The sequence below is a fragment of the Sciurus carolinensis genome, chromosome X (genome assembly GCF_902686445.1).
Source record: "Sciurus carolinensis chromosome X, mSciCar1.2, whole genome shotgun sequence".
Lineage (NCBI taxonomy): Eukaryota > Metazoa > Chordata > Mammalia > Rodentia > Sciuridae > Sciurus > Sciurus carolinensis.
The window spans coordinates 54,004,970-54,024,161 of record NC_062232.1 but is presented as its reverse complement, the minus strand read 5'-3'; the positions used below and the strand labels follow the sequence as shown (position 1 = coordinate 54,024,161).

General features: G+C 34.0%; 1 protein-coding gene across 1 annotated transcript in view; it reads left to right on the top strand.

The window, feature by feature from the left end:
• The window catches only part of Tex11 (testis expressed 11), a gene marked incomplete at its 5' end in the record, with an annotated part of 294,023 nt that overhangs the window by 97,401 nt on the left and 177,430 nt on the right, over positions 1–19,192 (top strand). Inside the window, 2 exons of the mRNA XM_047535242.1 lie at positions 10,751–10,805; positions 13,830–13,925. Coding sequence (XP_047391198.1) covers positions 10,751–10,805; positions 13,830–13,925 — 151 coding nt within the window. The remainder of the gene's footprint in view (positions 1–10,750; positions 10,806–13,829; positions 13,926–19,192) is intronic.

Here is a 19,192-nt window from a genome sequence, read left to right as displayed (position 1 = left end):
ATCTTTTTATATTTAGTCTATGTGATATTCTTCGGCTTTCATGAATCTGAAAATTCTCTTCCCACCATAGATTTCAGAGATTTTCTCTCATTATTACCTTAAATAATCTTTCTAAACCTTTCTTTTACCATGCTCCTTTGTGCGAATCCTTTTAGGATTCACATTTTATATATATGTATATATTTATGTATATTTAAATTTATATATATATTTATTTATATATTTTTAAATTTATATTTATTTATATATATTTGTTGTTGTTTTATGCTCTCTCATAGGTCCCATAGACTTTCCTCACTTTTTCATTCTTTCTTCTTTTTGTCCCTTTGACCAGATGATTTTAAATGACCTAGCTTTGAACTTGCTGATTCTTTTTTCAACTTGAACAGTTCTGCTATGAAATCTTTTAGTTTCATTGTTGTGTTCTTCAGCTCCAGAATTTGTTTGATTATATTTTATAGTTTCTTCTTTGCACTTTGTTCATGTATTATTTTTCATTTTGTTTAGTTTTCTGTGTTCTCTTTTAACTTATTGAACTTTAAAAAGGTAATTACTTTGAAATTTTTGTCAGACCACTCATAGATCTTCATTTCTTAAGAATAGGTAACTGGTGCTTTAATATGTTCCTTTGTTGGTGTCATGTTTCCCTGATTATTCTTGATTTTTGTGTCCTTGTGTTGGTGTCAGAACATGTGAACAAGTAGGCAGCTCTTCCACTCTTTTTTTAAAAATATTTTTAGTTGCAAATGAACAAAATACCTTTATTTGGTTTATTTAGTTTTTTATGTGGTGCTGGGGAATGAACCCAGTGCCTCATACATGTTAGGCAAGTGCTCTACCACTGAGCCACAACCCCAGCCCCTCTTCTACTCTTTATAGGCTGGCTTCAGTATGGAAAGCCCTTTACCAGTTAGCTTGTGCAGTCATTCTTGGTAGAGCATTTGGTAGTGTTCATGTGTGAGCTTACTGCTGGAATCCTCAGTTATGCTGGCTTCTGGCCTATGTGTTTTTCTGCAGGATCCAGTCTGTTGCTTGAGTCTTTGAAGGTCAATCTGGAGCTAGTTTCCACTGGAATGGTACTATACCCTGGATTCACTGGAGCCTTGGGTCATATGGGCAAGCTTGGAGTTGGGGAAGGACTAAAATATGAGGTTGCTGTGGTAGCCTTGCCCTGAAGTATACCTAGAACTTGGGTCATTGGCTTCCAGATTAGAGCCTGATGACATGGGTGCTGACCTGCCACTTGGACAGGCTAGGAATCTGAATCTGCAGGGGCCAGTCTCATGCTAGAGTATACCTGGTAATCCTGGGACCACAGAGGAAGGACTCAACTCATGGACAGGGGAGTGGCACTGGAACATCTGGCAATGGAATATTCCTTCAGTCTGGAACAGTACAGACAGCCTCATAATGAGGTGGGCTTCAAGTCTCAGTCCACAGTGGTGTGGCTGAGATCTCTGATTTTCTAATTATGATAAATTAATTTTGGGGTGAATAGTCAAAATGAGAGGGTAATAACCATTGATATAATAGTTTTTAAAAAGACTCTTTTAACATATTAAATGATGTATAAAACATCAAAATCATTGACAGATTACAGAAGTTTTTGAGGATTTTTTTCCCAAAATGGTCTGTGAATAAAAAATATTAGTAGAATTAAATAAAGTCAAAGACTATACATAGGAAATTTCCTAATTGGTGATCCCTTGTTATATTAGAGTCTGTGAGATAAATAGATAAATTAGGAAAACAACAGAAGATATTTGAAGTGGAGAACATTCAGGAGAATTGGATAAAACCCTGAAGATATTCTGTAAAAATAATCTAACATTGACTTTAATTAATAAAATTTAATAACCTTACTTTAACCTGTGGGTTAAGAGGTAGGTGTTTATACATTCCCAATGAGGAGAATCCTTAGTAGGTTACAAAGAGAGTATTTTTCAACCCCTTGTGTGGTTGCTCTGTTGCCTTTTTCCCCAATATGATTGAAATAGAGCATGGTATCTACAGTCTCCTTCTTTCATGGTTGCAAGTTTATATTACACTTTTATTTTTAAAGCTAAACTTATTTCAGTTAGTTTTTTTTTTTTTTTTTTTGTGGATGTAGGCAAATGATTGGATGGGCAATATGATGGAGGAGTAATTTTTGAGATCCTTTTCCAACACTACCATTTGATGTTTTCTAAATACTAATCTGAATCCTGTTTCCCTTCGTAAGTAATATGAGTTGGTTCCAATTGATTAGTAGAAGTAGTTGTTATCCTTTATGTAGTATTGCCAAGTGGAGAGAGAAGTATGTTTCCTTCTCACATATGTAAAACTTTGTGTATGCCTCATAAAATCAAAAGAACAATATTTATGCTATAGCTTTCTAAATCCATAGTGCTGAGCTTTCTAAATTCATAGTGCTTAGGTTTAGTGACCCTGGATTATGAAATTTCCATCCTGAGTTAAAAAATAACTATTATATTTCCCATATGTATATTATCTAAATGTGCAATATTTTACTTAATATTATTTAGCCTGTTACACATGAATATATCACCAGAAGTCTTATAACAAGAAATAAAGGAAATAATGAAGAAAATTAAATGTACAAATATTAATGGGACATTATATGAGCCCAAAGAAAATTTGTACCAGTTTCAATGCTATTTGATAGTCTTTTGTTTTCCCTTCTTAACCTGAGATATTGAGAATTATATATAGCCATGCAACGTGATCTAGGAGACTATCTCAGAGGTGGTGGAAAATCTGTTATTGATCAACTGTGACCTTGAAGACACTGAACTACTGCTATATGCTACAATGTCTTCACCAGAAGATTGAACACAATTATTATCAGTGTCACAGGCCTGTAGTGAGAATAGCATAAGTAACATAACTGTGCTTTGAAAAGTTAAGGGTATTATGTAATCATGAGTGATGTTAAATTATTAATTCTAAAAAGGGTCATATACAAAGCCAATTTTTAATGGAAAATGGAAAATGTTAGTGCCATCTGGTGGAAATACAATGAATCATATAATAGCAATTTCAATATAGAATATAATTTAATATAGATAACAATTTAGAGCTGCAAGAAATCTTACAGATCATTTTAGTTCATGAATTTAGAAACCATTTTCTATGGTGCTCTGGGGTTCTGTAAGAACATTAAGATTTCCTTTAGGAGGAAAAAGAGTCTTACACAATTCTCTAAGATCCCCATATTGCTTTAAATAGAGAATTTAGGCTTTAAATCAGTTTCTTATTTAATATGTCTATAATGTTTTTGTTTGAAAAAATGATTAGCCTGTTTTCAAAAGTTTGAAAATGACTGATGTAGATCAACTTTAAATTTGTAAAGAGAAGGAAGTAGAAATTGAGTGAGAGTAAGAGATTCAGTCAAAGTTACATACTTGGGGCTTTAGATCTCTAGTCTTTTAGGAATGGTCTTTCTTCAAAGATCAATATTGATGTCCACTTTTTCATTCCTAATTTTAATAATTTGAACTTCTCCCTACTTTTCTTGGTCAGTGTAGCTAAAAGTTTGTCTTTTTTTTTTATCTTTGGAAAGCACCACCTTTTTTTCCCATTGCTTTTCAATTATTTAATTTCCACTCTAATCTTTGTGATTTCTTCTGTGCTTGCTTTAGGTTTAGTTTGCTTCTCCTTTTCTACTTAACTAAGGTAGGAGGTTTGGATATTGATTTGAAATCTTTCTTCTTTCTTAATGTTGAAGTTTATAGCTGTGAGTTTTCCTCTAAGCATTGCTTTAGCTATATTCCGTAAGTTTTGGTGTTTTGTGTTTTCCTTCTCATTCACCTCAAGGTATTTTCTAATTCCCCTTAGAGTTTTTTACTTTGACTCATTGGTTATTGAGGTATGTGTTTTTTAATTTCCATATTTACTAATTTCTCAAATTTCTTTTTGTTGTTGATTTTTAACTTAATTACTTGTGAACAGAGAACATACTTTGCATGATTTCAATTCTGTTCAATCTGATGTAGCTTTGTGTGGTCAGTGTATATATTCTGTTCTGAAGTATGTTCTATGTACAGTTGAGAACAATATGTGGTCCACTATTACTGGGTAGAGTGTGCTGTAGCTCTTATGGTCTAGTAGGTTTAAAGTGTTGTTCAACTTCTCTGTATACTTGTCAAGATTCTACTTAGTTGCTCCATCCATTATTGAAAGAGGGGAATTGAAGACCCCAACTATTATTGTTGAATTATGTATCTCACTTGAGTTTTGTCAGTTTTTGCTTCATGTATCCTGGGAGAGACACAACTGTTACATTTTCCTAATGAATTGCCCTTTTATCATTATAAAACATTCCTCTTTATCTCTACTGATATTTTTGTTGTGAAGTCTATTTTGTCTGAAATTAGCATACCCACTCTACTCTCTTATAGTCTAGCCTTCTTACCATTGTTGTTTACATAGTATATTTTGTTCAATTCCTTTATTTTTAATCTCTTTGCATCTTTGAATACAAAATGTGTCTTTTATAGGCAGCATATAGTTGTATCTTGATTTTTAAATTTAGTCTTAAATCTATTTATTACATTATTTAATCCATTTATATTTAATGTTAATATTGTTATATTTGTTTGATATTTTACCTTTTGTTTCTTGTATGTGTTATGACTAATTTCCTACTCTACTATCTCTTTTGACATAGATTTTTTAAGAAAAAGTAATTAATTTATTTTTTAATTTTGGTAAAATACTTATAACAAAATTTGCCCTTTTAACCATTTTAAGTGTTCAATACAGTGGTATTGATTATATTCACAATATTGTGGAGCCACATATCACTACTATCTATTAAAAAACTTTTCATCACCTGAAACAGAAACTCTGTAGCCTTTGAGCATTAACTCCCCTTCCTTTACTTCCCCATCCACTGGTAACCTGTAATCTACTTTCTATCATGATTTGCCTATTCTAGATATTTCATGTAAGTGAAATCATTCAGCATTTGTTTTAGTATGTCTGGCCTATTTCACTTTGCATGATATTTACAAGGTTCATCCATATTGTAACATGTATAAAATTTTTATTCCTTTTTTTTAACCATTGATTTTTTTGTTAGGGTACCAGGGATTGAACTCAGGGGGCACTCAACCACTGAGCCATGTTTCCAGTCCTATTTTGTATTTTATTAGAGAGAGAGTCTCACTGAGTTGCTTAGCACCTGGCTTTTCCTAAACCTGGCTTTGAACCTACCATCCTCATGCCTCAGCCTCCTGATCCACTGGGATTACAAGCATGCACCACCACACCTGAATATTTGGCTTATTTTACTGAGCATGATGTTTTCAAAGTTCATTCATGTTGTAACATGCATCAGAATCTCATCGATTTTATGGGATAAATAATAGTTCATTAATGAACATACCATGTTTTATTTATCCATTCAGCTATTGATGGATACTTGGGTTGTTTCTGCCTTTTTTGCTATAGTGAGTAATGCTTATGTAAATATTGGTGTGTAAATATCTGCTTGAATCCCTGCTTACAGGTGTTTGAGTATATATCATAAATGATATTGCTGGTCTTAAGTGAATATTTTACAGTATAGTTTAATAATTATTTTAATTATGTATTCTTTGAGTTATTTTTCTTGTGTTTACAGCTTATAAGATATACCTTAATTTGTAAACTCTTCAGATTTATAGTAATTTTATTCCAGTCAGATGTAGAAAATTACTCTTATATAGTTCTACTTTTCTTTTTCCTTTTTTATTTATTTTCGTGGTGCTTCGGATTGAACCCAGGGCCTTCTGATTGCAAGGCAAGCACTCTACCAACTGAGTTACATCCCCAACCCTCTTTTTTATTATTATTATACTTCTGTCTACATATAGTTAAAAACTCAACAGTACATGGTTATAAATCATTACATAATCTTATGTATTTTAAAGAAGATTAGAGATAAAGCAGAGTACAAATATATTTGTGGTTTTTAATTTCAACCTTTCTATCACTTTTGGTTTACTACTTCCTGTGATTTGAGTTATCATCTAGTGTCATTATATTACTGTAATTATAATTTTTTCATAACTTCCCCTTTGTGCTATTTTATTAAATACATTACATATGTTAGATCCAACAACATAATTTTACATATTTGTATGCATTTGCTTTTTATATAAGTGATGAAGAGTAAACAGAAAAAATACATAGTCCACCTTTCTTCTGTAATTATCTGACCATCACTCTGGTTATTCCATAGGAATTTATATTATTGTCTGGTATCATTTGCTTTCCTCCTGAAGAGCCTTCTTTTGTATTTATTGTAAAGCAGATTAGCAAGCAAGAAATTCTCTCTTTAGAAAAAAAAATCAGGGAATCTATTTATTTAGTCTCTAGGTTGAAAGATAGTTTTTCTAGATATAGGATTCATATTTGGCAGTTTTTTTTTCTTTAAACACTATGAATACATTAACCAACCAGTCTTCTGGACTTTGTGAACTCTGATGAGGTGTCAGGTGTTAATTTTATTGTCATTTCCCTTTTCTTGATGAGTCATTTCTCTTATTTCGTTCAAGATTTTTCTTTTTATCATTGCCTTTTAGTCATTTGCCCATCATGAATTCAGGAGTGGATTTTAAAAAATGTTTCTATTAGTGCATATAGTTATAATTGGGTGTGGTGTTGTGGGAGTGGGGGTGGGGGTTGGGGGTTGGGGTGGATATACAGGAAATCAAATCCAGGGTCTCATACATGCTAAGTGTATACTCTGAGTGACCTAAACCCCAGCCCTATGTGGATTTTTTGTATGTTTATCCTATTGAAGGGCATTAAGCTTCTTGGATATGTAGCATATTATTTTTCATCAAATTTGGGAAGTGTTTTATCATTTTTTTTTTGTAGCAGGGATTAAAACCTGGGGTGCTTTACCACTGAGCTATATCCTCAGCCCTTTTCTTTTCTTATTTTAAATTTTGAGGCAAGGTCTCATTAAGTTGCTTAGGGACTTGCTAAATTGCTGAAGTTGGTCTTGAACTTATGATCCTCTTACCTAAGCTTCCTGAGTTGCTGGGATTACAGGTGTACACCATCACACCCAGTTTATCATTACTTCTTTGAATATTTTTTGTCCCTTTCTTTTCTTTCTGGTACTACTATTTCACATAAGTTGGTGTGCTTAGTGGTGTCCCACATTTCTCTGAGTCTGTTGGTTTTTTTGTATTTTTCCCTGTTTTTCATATTTGTATAATCTCTATTGATTTATCTTCAATTTTGTTTATTCTTTGCTTTGCCCCTCTGTGGAATTTTTCATTGTTATTCTACTTCTAAATCCAGAATTTTCATTTTTTTAATAATTTATAATTTTAATCTGATTTTCTACACGATGAATCATTGCCATCACATGTTCTTCTAATTCTTTAAACTTTGTTACCCTTAGTTCTTTGAATGAATTTATGATAGTGGCTTCAAAGCCTTTATTAAGTGCAACATTTGGGCATTCTCAGAGGAAGTTTTTATTGCTTGCTCTTTTTCTTCTATATGGGTCACAGTTTTCTGTCTTACTTTCTAGACATTTTGAACAATATATTAGAGAAAGTCTAAGTGTCATTTCTCCCCCTTTGGAGCTTATTGTTATTTATATTGCTGTCATTTGTCTGAACTGATTGGGTGAAATTTCATTTCCTCAGCTTGTGGCTTCTGATTCCCAGTTCAGTACCCCTCCCTGTTTTTTCTCTTATCATGGCCTACTAGATGTCACCCCTGCATCCATATAATCCACTTATTGGTCAAAGGTTGTGCTTAAGTCCACTTGGTTAGATTTTCAACCTTTCCTCTTGAATGTGTGTTTGTTTAGAGGCTGTTTTCACAGTTCAGGGAGTTTATTGTTTTGCCTGGCATTCAGGCTGGGACTGCTAATGAAACCGGAGTTTTGAGATGAGACTAGACTCCCTGCTACGCCAATTTCCTTCTGGGTTCTTGTCTTGCAAATTTGAAGAATAAAATTCAGGGACAATCACGGAAGGAAAGTGTAAACGTGGTAGGATTTATTTAAGAGAGAATAGAGAACTCCCGCCATGCAGAAGAACCCAACTTGCTGTGCTAAGTTAGGACCTTGCATATGGCTCTGGATAGAGCAAGGAACAAAATCTGCTAAACAGGCATTGCAAGGCTATCCCCTTCCTATAATTTCCATCTGGGTTCACCCCCACTTCTGTTTTCCCAACTCTGAGACAAAGGAGTTGACTGGAGGTGTTTCCACAGGTGAGCCTCAAGGCCTTTTACATTTGAAATAGACCTTGTTGATGCTCTTTAGCATCTCTACTGGTTAGCCTCCAGGTGTTGTTCTGCATTTGAACCAGATCTCAATTGGGGCCCATCATTTCTGATTGCTGATCATTCACTACTCTTATTCAGTAATTCCTGGATTCTCTCTCTGTTTGTGACTGAAAAAGGCACTGTCTTGGGCATACACAGTTTCAGACCTCCAGGTATGAGCTTGATTTGATTTTTAAATTTAGCTTCCTAACAGTCAGCCTTCACCTTAGCATAATTTTCAGTTGGTGTTTGGTCAGAGGTTGTGCTTAAGCCCCTTGATCCACTCAGGCTCAAGCTGTTTGCTGATGGATTTGTTTCTGCTTTGAGTAGTGCTTTCTAGTCGGCCTCACTACTGCTTCTGATTGTGCCTGAGTGGGTGCAGCCTAGTGCAGGTACACAGCCTTTGGGGCCCTCGGGAATAAGTGTGACCCCAGAGGTGTTCTTCATTTTTTCTTTCCTTGGTTCTCTCTGTTAACCTTCTGGCTTGTCTGCTGTTTTAACTTGTTGCAATGATTATCATGGAGCTACTAGCCATTCCCCTTTTAACTGCTCACCACCCAGATCTCCATTGTTTCAACAATATTTTTGAGCCTGCCACCCCTCACCCCCCAGGCAGAACCTCTGTGCCAAATGACTAGAGCTGGGAGTATGATATGCTTGCCTGAGAATTATACCCATGCTTTATGAGTGGATGCTGGAAGTATGTTAGCCTCTGGTCTTTTTAGTTGTGCCCTCCTGGCATGGAAGCTCTGCCTGATGAATCGACTGGGGTAAAGGTGATCAGGGTCTCAGTATTCTTCACCTGCAATTCCCATGGTAGAGTACTTAGCCTAATAGTGAGCGCTGAGTGGACAGAAGAAGCCAAGTGTTTGTAATTGTGCTTGCCCTGAATAGTAATTCTATAGCACAGGCCTGAGAATGGTAAGAAGGACTGGGAGCCAGCCCCTCCTCAGGTGAAACTAAAGCTTAGGATTTCAGGAGCAGGAGGGAGAGAGAATTTCCATCTTTTTGACTATACTCACCACATGGAGCCAATATGGACAGAAGTAGCTCAAATGATACAGATTCTCACTGTTAATAATGAGACTTAGTCTATTTTCATGAATAAATGTTTCTCCATTTTCTATATGCCCTCATGACATGCTACCAATTTTATGTGGTTGTTTGTCTTAATGAATTTTCCAAATGAATGGTTCTTCACTGAGGTGGAGGAGGGTCTGAAGAACTCCTTAAACCACTATTGCCAAAGTTTCCTTAATAATTGGTTATTTTAAAGACTTGTAGTAGAAGGTTTAATGTTACAAACAAACTTCCATTAAATAGACTTACAGTAACTAGGCTAACATTATGTCATTGTTAACAAGCTAAAACCTTGTTTTCTAAGTTCTGGGTCCTTTTTTTTTTATTTTAAAGAACATTTTGTATTTCAAAGTATTGTCTTCAACTTAGTTTAATTCACACAGATTTATTGAAATACTCCCTTGGGATACCAATGGTGAATGATCTTTATTTCACTTTCTCAGTTTTTGATTTTGAAATCTTGAGCCTCATATTAATGTATTGTGTGTGGTTATCAGAATGTCCAATAGAGAATGTGTCTTGGTAATTAAAGCAGAGAACTGAAAGTCAAATTTCTCTGCTCCCCCTCTTTTCAGCTCTCATTTTACATACGAATCTAGAATATATTGGAAATCACTCTAGTTTTGTTGATTCACTGAGCAGCAAAATAGAACCTATAGTGCTTCAAAAGGGCATTATAAGGCATAATGAATATTGCTTAACATTTTTTCTGTGATAAGAGCTGTATTTATTTTTAAAATACATTTATATTTCTTAGACTTTAAAATGTGCCCATCAACTAAATGCTTGCATACATGTGTAAATTATTTTAGTGCAGTATATATATTTATAGGCAAATTAAAAAGAGCATTAATATAATTACAGTGTTGATGTGTTGGTTATCTCTTGAGGAAATTGTGTTTTTCTGTAGTTAGGAATGTAAGCACCTGGCACACAAATGATGACAGCAGGGAGCAGATCTTGGATCAGCAAGCTCTTCTTTATTCAGCGGCAGGGTCAATCGGACAAACACCTGATGTGGCTCATTTTCAGGGACAAAATGGCTGCAGGCCACAAGGTTCTGGGCTTTATATACAGCCTTAGCAGAGCCAAGTCATGGGAGGAGTTAGTTACGTTTGGTGGGCGGGTGGCAGGGCCAGGCCATGGGAGGAGTTTTGGTGGCAGGATCATTTAGGGCGGGGCTGAAAGACAGGTAGGTAACCACAAGGAAGTATTGCTGTATAAAATTGACTTTTATGTTGGCTAACCATCTCTTGTAGTACAACATATAAAAGTTAGAATAAAGTATGATTATGTCTTCTTAGTAATATATAATTATAAAATGATATGTACATTGATGTATATATATATTTTATGTATGTGCACATTTATTTTTCTTTTTTAATGATAGCCAAAGCTATGATATTGGGAAGATGGATATGAATTCTGTTGGACCTGAAATGCTGGTAAGGATCATATTAAATACTGGAGAAGTCAGGGGCTGCGGTTGTGGCTCAATGGTAGAGTGCTTGCCTAGCATGTGTGAGGCACTCAGATTGATAAATAAACTTTATACTTAGCACCACATAAAAATAAATATTGGAGAAATTGGTTGAAGAAATAAAGTTTATGTTAGTGATACAAAGTTATAGTACTTTACCCCCCATTTGTGAGTAGATTATATGTGGGACACCTCATTTAACATCTTAGTGCATTAACTTCCATAAGATGTAAATGGTAATATAATAAATATAACCCATAGCCTCACAGTCAACCCATGAGTTAATATATGTAAATCATTTTAAACGGTGTTTGACTGTTTAATACAGCAAAATATTATTCAGTCTTAAAAAAGAAATTCTTACACATTTTACAATGTGGACGAAACATGGATATTATGTTAAGTGAAATAAGCCATTTACAAAATGACAAATACTATATGGTTCTACTTATATGATGCCCATACCTAGAGTAGTCATGAAATTTAGAGACAGTAAAATGGTAGTGGCAGGGGCTGGGAGGTGTGGGGAAATAGGAAGCTATTGTTTAATGGATACAGAGTTTTAACTTTGCAAGATGAAAAGAGTTCTGGAGATGGATGGTGGATGGGTAGTAGTTGCACAACAGTGTGAATATATGTAATACTACTGAAGTTTACATTTAAAAATGGCTAAGATGTATTTTACCACAATTAAAAACTATACTATTATAATTATATATAGTGGTGTTATCACTTAATGGAATATAGCAATGAGAATCAATGTACTGCAGTAATTGCAACAATAAGCATGTTTTCACCTATGATGATGAATAAAGAGGGCAAAATAAAAGCTAGGCATGGTGGCATGTGCTTGTAGTTACAGTTTCTTGGGAGGCTGAGACAGGAAGATCACTTGAGCCCTGATCTCTTTGGAGTTTGATTCCAGCCTGGTCAATAGCAAGACACTGTCTCCAAAAAATGTGCAAGATACAAATTAGCACATACTATATGATTTCAAAAATATAAATGCGAAAATCAGGCAAAACTAATACATGATGTTGGAAACCATGGGATCAGTTATCCTTATTTGGAATAGTATCTGAAAATAAGCATGAGGTGAGGTTGTTGCTGTTAATGCTGTTTCTTTTCTTGTTTCTTCCCTCCCTCCTTTCCTTCCTTCCCTCCTTCCTTCCTTCCTTTCGTTTTTGGTGTTGGGAATTGAACCCAGAACCTTGTACACGCCAAATAGGCAGCTCCACTGTGCCCTAAGCAATGATGTTTCTTGATTCCTTTGTTGTTAAACATGTGTTCACTTTGTGAAAATTCAAGAAATGTACTCTTGACATTTTTGAACTTTTTTCGTGTATATGCTTCAAATGAAATTATAAAAATAGATTTAAAAAACACTAGCATAAGTGAAACAATTTGAGTAAATAAGTGATAAAACTTTGTGATACTGACCTGAAGTATGTAGAAGGGGTACATCAAAGTTAACTACTGTATTTGAAGAAGGCTTTTAGTAGAAAACAGGCCTTTTAGTTGGGGGTCCATATACTTAAAAGAGAGGAAGAAGAGGATTCCAGGAGGCAAGGGATCTAGGTGAGAGAATATCTGAGGAGGAAATGAAGATGAAAGATAGCATAGAAAACTGATTGAAATGGAGTATTCATATTGTGAAGTTTGGTGAGGTAACATTATGAAGTAGTTTTTCTTTTATCCCAACAATACTTTATTGAGGTCTAATTTATATAAGCTGTACAAATCTTAAATATACAACTTAATGAATTATAACATATATAGTCTTATAACCATCATAAAGATAAAGACACAGAAACTTCTATCAGCCCCCCAAAGTTTCCTTCCTATCATAGTCAATATCTATTTCTACTTTCAAGGAAAAAATTAACACTATCCTTTCAGTATAATTCTTTCAGTATTTTGAGTTGTTCTCAAACTTTGTATAAATGGAATCATTCAGTATGTGCTGTTTTGCATCCACTTTCATTTGCTTTACCTAAATTTTGAGATTCATACATTTTTGTCTTTCTGATGATTTGACCCTTTTACTGTTATGAAATGGCTTCAGCTACAATAGTCCTCAGAAATGCCATATTTATTCCATAAAAGTTCTTTGGAGCTTATAAGTTCTTAGAGAGTCATTTCACAATAATAATGACATTAAGTACTTTATATATATCTTATTAGATCTATCATAGTTTTTGAATTAAGAAAATAGAAATATGACAACCTAAATGGTATTTATATTTGCATAACACTAATATATTTAATATTTTTAAAAAATCAATAAATCACCTTTCTTTGGTCCTGCTATCTTCATTATACTTAGAGACAAACACTTCATTGAAGTAAGGCTGCTTCTTTCAAATTGTAAATTTATAATTACACATGTCCATGCTGACTAGAATTACATGGTTTATCAACACTGACCTGGCTTGAGAAACTGACTTGATTAGGAGATGCTTTATGCAATTTAAAATGTAGCTGAGTTGGAAGAAATTCTCTCCATAGGAAGTTCTATCTGTTTATACCAAAATGGTGTTAGGTGTGCCCCTGATCCAATAAATTGATTTTAACTAGGTTATAGAGCATTTGAGGAACATATTATGACTTTCTCTTTTGATGTAGGCCTAATAACAGTGCTACCTATACAGTAGGTTTTAAGCTGATTAACTAAAAAATTGCCATGCCTTACTTCCCTTTTTTTAAAAAAAACCTGGGGATGATATTTTCAAGAAAATAATTACATCAATATAATTATTATATTTCAATAAGCCAGGAATATAGCCATTACTATAAGATTCATAGACAATATTTGATATGGGGTAGCATAATGATAACATATATCTCAAGACTATGAGGTTGCTTAAGGAAATGATATTTCATACATGTGACACATTTGAGTAGATGCCTATCACTACGTAAGTGCTAGTTAGATGCTGTGTTGCAGTTTAACCTTCAGCTAAATGTTTTATCCCATTTTTAATTACAGGCTAAAGTTCTACGGTTACTAGCCACTGCTTATTTGGATTGGAATGACAGAGAATATTATGATAAGGCCCTCAGCGCTATAATCCTAGCAAACAAGGTATAAGAGGTTTTTACTTTTGAATATTAATACGTTTTTAAAGTTTTGATTCACATTTTCAAATTCAGTTTAGACATTTGTTTCAGTATTCCTCTTTTTAAACAACAGATTATTCAAATCTCTTCTATAGAACAGAAGGATGAAAAAAAATACATTGCTATGATATGAACGTTTGTGTTCTCCCCAAACTCTTACGTTGAAATCCTAACCCTGAAGGTTATAGTTTTAGTCTGGGACTTTGGGAAATGATTAGGTCATGAAAATGAACCTCTCTTGAAGAATGGAATTATCACCCTAAAAAAGAGGCCCAAGGGTGCTTGGTTGCATGTTCTACCATATGGGGATACATGGTGTGAGAATGAGCAGTCGCTGAGGAAGCAGTCTCTTACCAGAAGTTGAATTGGCTAGCACTTTAAATTTGGAGTTTCCAGTCTCCAGAACTGTGAGAAATAAATTTGTTTTTATATGTCACACAGTTTATGGTATCTTGTTACAGTAGCCCCAAAAGAATAAAACTGATATGTCAGATCTGGGGCTGTAGCTCAGTGGCAGAGCACTTGCCTAGCATGTGTGAGGCACTGGGTTTGGTCCTCAGCACCACATATAAATAAATAAATAAAGGTATTCTGTCCACATTACAACTACAAAAATTTTTTTTTTAAAAAACCCCAAAACACAGATATGTCTTTCTTTCTCTGTCTCTGTCTCTCTCTCTGTCTCTTGGTATTAGGATTGAACCCAGGGGTGCTTTACCACTTAGCTATTTCCCCTTCCCTTTTTATTTTTATTTTTTACTTTGAGATGGACTTGCCAAGTTGTTTAGGACCTTGGAAAGTTGCTGAGACTGGCCTTGACTTGTGATTCTCCTGTCTAGGATACTGGGATTACAGGTGTACACAACCATGCCCAACTAAAACAAATATCTCTTGATTGCCAGATACTTTTGAGAAAATTTTCCTTTGTGTGAAGATGGAAAGACTCTCTTCACTTGGAGTTTTTAGGATGAAGAAGTAAATGATGATAAAATAGGCAGACAATTGGATTTAATGTAAAAAACAACTTCTGAGATTCAGTTTCAGCTTATGCATACATATAAACATGTATACAGTCCTTGACAAGAAGATTGATAGGCTCATGACTCTTCAATTAAGATCAATAGGTTTTATTTAATAAGGTAATTAAGTATGCCAATTTATTTTAGAAATATTTTTAAAACAAGAATGAAGGCATGAAGATAATTAGTTCAACTAAGCAGACTATTGAATTCCCCAAATAGCATTTACTTGAACTGTATTTTCCTGAAATTTATGTCATGTGGATAGATTATTTAATGATGAAAAGCCTTCATTAATATTAAAATATTTTAATATTTAAAAGTATAAACATTAAGGAACATTTTCAAGAGTTACATCCTTTTACTTATTTATTTTATTTGCTAAGATGTAAGTCCTAATAAAAAAACAGGGACAAGATGACTTAAAAAGTTGCATACTAACTATATGTCTTTTTGCCAGCATCTTTATTTTGTTTACTAAATGCAGAAGTTGCAGTTTTATAGCAGTGATCATTCACTTGCATAGCTCATGACACATCACATGACATAATAGCCTATTTATTGAACCTGACATAGCTAAAGTACATTACGATTTCTATTGCAATATACACTTTAAACAGTTTTATTTGGAAATAATTTCAAATTCATAAAAAAGTTGAAAGAATAAAAATAGTTCAGATAACATCTGTGTATATGTGTGTGCATGTGTGTGTATTTGCCCAGGTTCACCTGTTATAAATATTTTGCATGCTTGTGAGGTACTTGTCCTCCCTTTCCTTCTCTCCTTCTTTCCCTCTCCTCTCCCCAACTTCTTACTCTTTATTTCCTCAATGATGAAGTTTTCATTTTTCCTCCGGTGAAGTAATAGTCTAGCCAGGTATGGTGGTGCATGCCTGTAATCCCAGCAACCCAGAAGTCTGAGGCACAAGGATTGCAAGTTCAAGGCCAGCCTCTGCAATTTAGTGAGATCCTGTCTCAAAAAAATAAAAAAGGAACCAGGGATGTATCTCAGTGGTAAAGCACCCCTGGATTCAATCCCCAGTACCAAAAAGGGAAAAAAAAAAAACAAAGATCAGGATCAGGTATTGCAGGTATTGCATTTACCTGTCATGTCTCTTTAGGCTCCTGTAATACAGAACTTTCCACAACCTTTCTTTGAGTGTTGTGCATTGACCATTTAGAAAAATACAGTAAACCAAAAGTTGTTCATTTGTGGTTTATCTGATGTTTCCTCATGATTAAATTCAAATTATGCATTCCTGCCTGGAATACTACATAAGTGATGCTGTGTCCCTTCTCAGAGCTTCACATCTCCAGCCTCCTGATGTCCATCTGCTTCTCATTGGTGATGTTAATATTGATCAACACTTAGCCAAAGGTGTTGTCAGAGTTCCTCACTGCATACTTAACTATTTTTCCCTTGCAAATAATGAACAGTTAATTAGGGAAATAAACAGATCATGCATAAATCTTACTTCTTATTAAAATTTCCCCTTAGAGTTAGTATTCTTATTTGAACCAGACTTTATTATGATTGTTGCCAAATGATTATTTTCTAACTTCAGCACTTCCTCCACATTGCACTCAGAATTCTATAAGCATGACCTCTTCCTTCTCCTATTTACTTAATATTATTTACTTATTCATATATCATCAGTTAGGATTTTTGTCTTTTTCACTGATATATAGTTCACTGATGATATTCTTAATTATCTTTTTATGGTTTTATTAAGGTATAATTGACACACAATAAACTATACATATTTATGGAATAAAATTTGATGAGTTTTGGCATTTGTACATACTTGTGAAGCAATCATCACAATCAAGATGGTGAACGTAGTCATTCTTCAATATCCCTGGGGGATTAGTCCCAGAACTCCATATAAATACTAAAATCTGTATATGCCCAAGTCCATTGTAAAAAAGAGCATAGTATTTGCATGGAATCTATGTATATCCTCCACATACTTCAGATCATCTTTAGATTACTTAAAATACTGAATAAAATGTAAATGCTATATAAATAGGTGTTATATTGTATAATTTAGGGAATAATGATGATAAAAATGTCTTTACATATTCAGGACAGATGCAGTTTTTTTTCAAATATTTTTATCCATGGTTGGTTGATTCTGCAGATTTGGAACCTGTAGATATGGAAGTATGGCTGTACATATACCATTCCCAAAATTTTCTCGTGCCCTTTTGTTACCTTTCTTTCACATCCTTCCCCAAATGATATGCTTTCATCCTTCCCTAACCACTGATATGCTTTCATTTTGTAGGGTCATATACAAATGGAATCACAGAGAATATACTCTTTTTTTTATATGGTTTCTTTCACTCAGCAAAATTATTCTGAGATTCATTCATATTATTGTGTTTATTCAAAGTTTTTTCCTTATTGATGAATAAAATCCAAGTTTATGTTTCTACATAGGCTTTATTTTTTATTAATATAGCTACTTCAACTTCCTCTTGATTTGTGATGATATATCTTATTCCATCATTTACCTATTTATGACTTTTTGTTTATTTAATTGCTTGCTTTCTTTTCTTTTTTACTATGCTCAGGATGAGTACAGGGTCTAGACCATGCTAGGAAAACACTCTTAACACTGAGCTTCATCCTCAGACCTTTTTGTTTTCATTTAAATTGCATTTCTTTGGAGCTACAAGTAGTTGCAACCTGCTTCTTTACCCAATTTGACAATATCTACTTTTTAACTATGATGTTCAGAATATATGGATTTAATGTGATTACTGATATTTTAAAGTTTCAATCTATGATTTCATTTTCTTATTTATTTTCTTCTTTTCCCATCTTTTTTTTTATTCTCCCTTCCCTTCTTTTTTGTTTTTACCTTTTTGGGATTATTTGAGTATCTATTGTATTTCTTTCATTGGTTTATTAATTATATTAGTTGCTATTTTAGTTGTTTCTTTAGGGTTTATATGCATTTTACCTTGGTCTACCTTTATACATCATGATATTCATTATTTACCTATTTATTTTCAATTGACAGATAAAAGTTGTATGTATTTACTGTGTATGGCATATTGTTTTAGATCTATGCATTGTGGAATGAGTAAATCTAGCTAATTAACACATATCATCTTACATAGTTTTAACTTTCATGGTGTAAACACTTTATATCCACTCAACATTTTTCAAGAATACAACATATTTTTAACTATAGCCACCATGTTGTATGGTAGAGTTCTTGAATTTATTTGTCCTATCTAAAGTACACTTACAGTTTTTCCAACATAACCTTTATACTATTATTGTCATGTATTTTACATTTTATTTTATAAAACTATAATACTATCTTATTTTGTTTAAATACTAATTTTCTTTTTAACAAGATATAAACAATAAGGGAAAAATCTTATTTATTTCCACAAATAGTTACCATTTCAAGTGATTTTTTTTGGGGGATGCTGGGGATCGAACCCAGGGCCTTGTGCTTACAAGGCAAGCACTCTACTGACTGAGCTATCTCCCCAGCCCCTCAAGTGATTTTTATTCCTTTTTATACATATAAATTCTATCTCATGTTATTTTTCTTTCACTTGAACACCATTGTATTAGTCAGGGTTCTTCAGAGAATCAGAAGCAATGGTATATGTGTGTGTGTGTGTGTGTGTGTGTGTGTGTGTGTGTGTGTCAGTGTGTGTGTGTGTGTGTAGACAATGGGGAGAGATGGAATGGGGAGAAAGAGAGAAAAGGGGAAAATTTGTTGTATGGAAATGGCTGGTGTGACTTTGGAGACAAGTCTACAGGGTTTGTCAGCAAGGTGGAAACCTAGGAGAGTGGCTGGTGTGGTTCCACTCCAAAGGCTATCAGGTTCAAGACCTGGGAAAAGCCAAGGTTTCAGTTAAACTCTGAAGGTAGGAAAAAGCTGATATCTTAGTTTGAAGGTCATCTGTCAGGGAGAGTTCTCTCTTGTTTTGGGGAGGGTCAGCCCTTTTATTCTACTCAGCTCTCTAACTGATTAGCTAAGATCCATGTACATTATAAAGGGAATCCAGAAACGCCCAGAATAATTTTTGACCAAATATCTGGGTACTCAGTGGCCCAGTCAAGTTGACAATATTAACCATCACAGATACCTTATAATATTTCTTGTAATGCTGGTCTCCTGGTGATGAGCTTTTTCAACATTTGTATGTTTGAAAGGGTCCTTATGTCACATTCTTTTTAAAA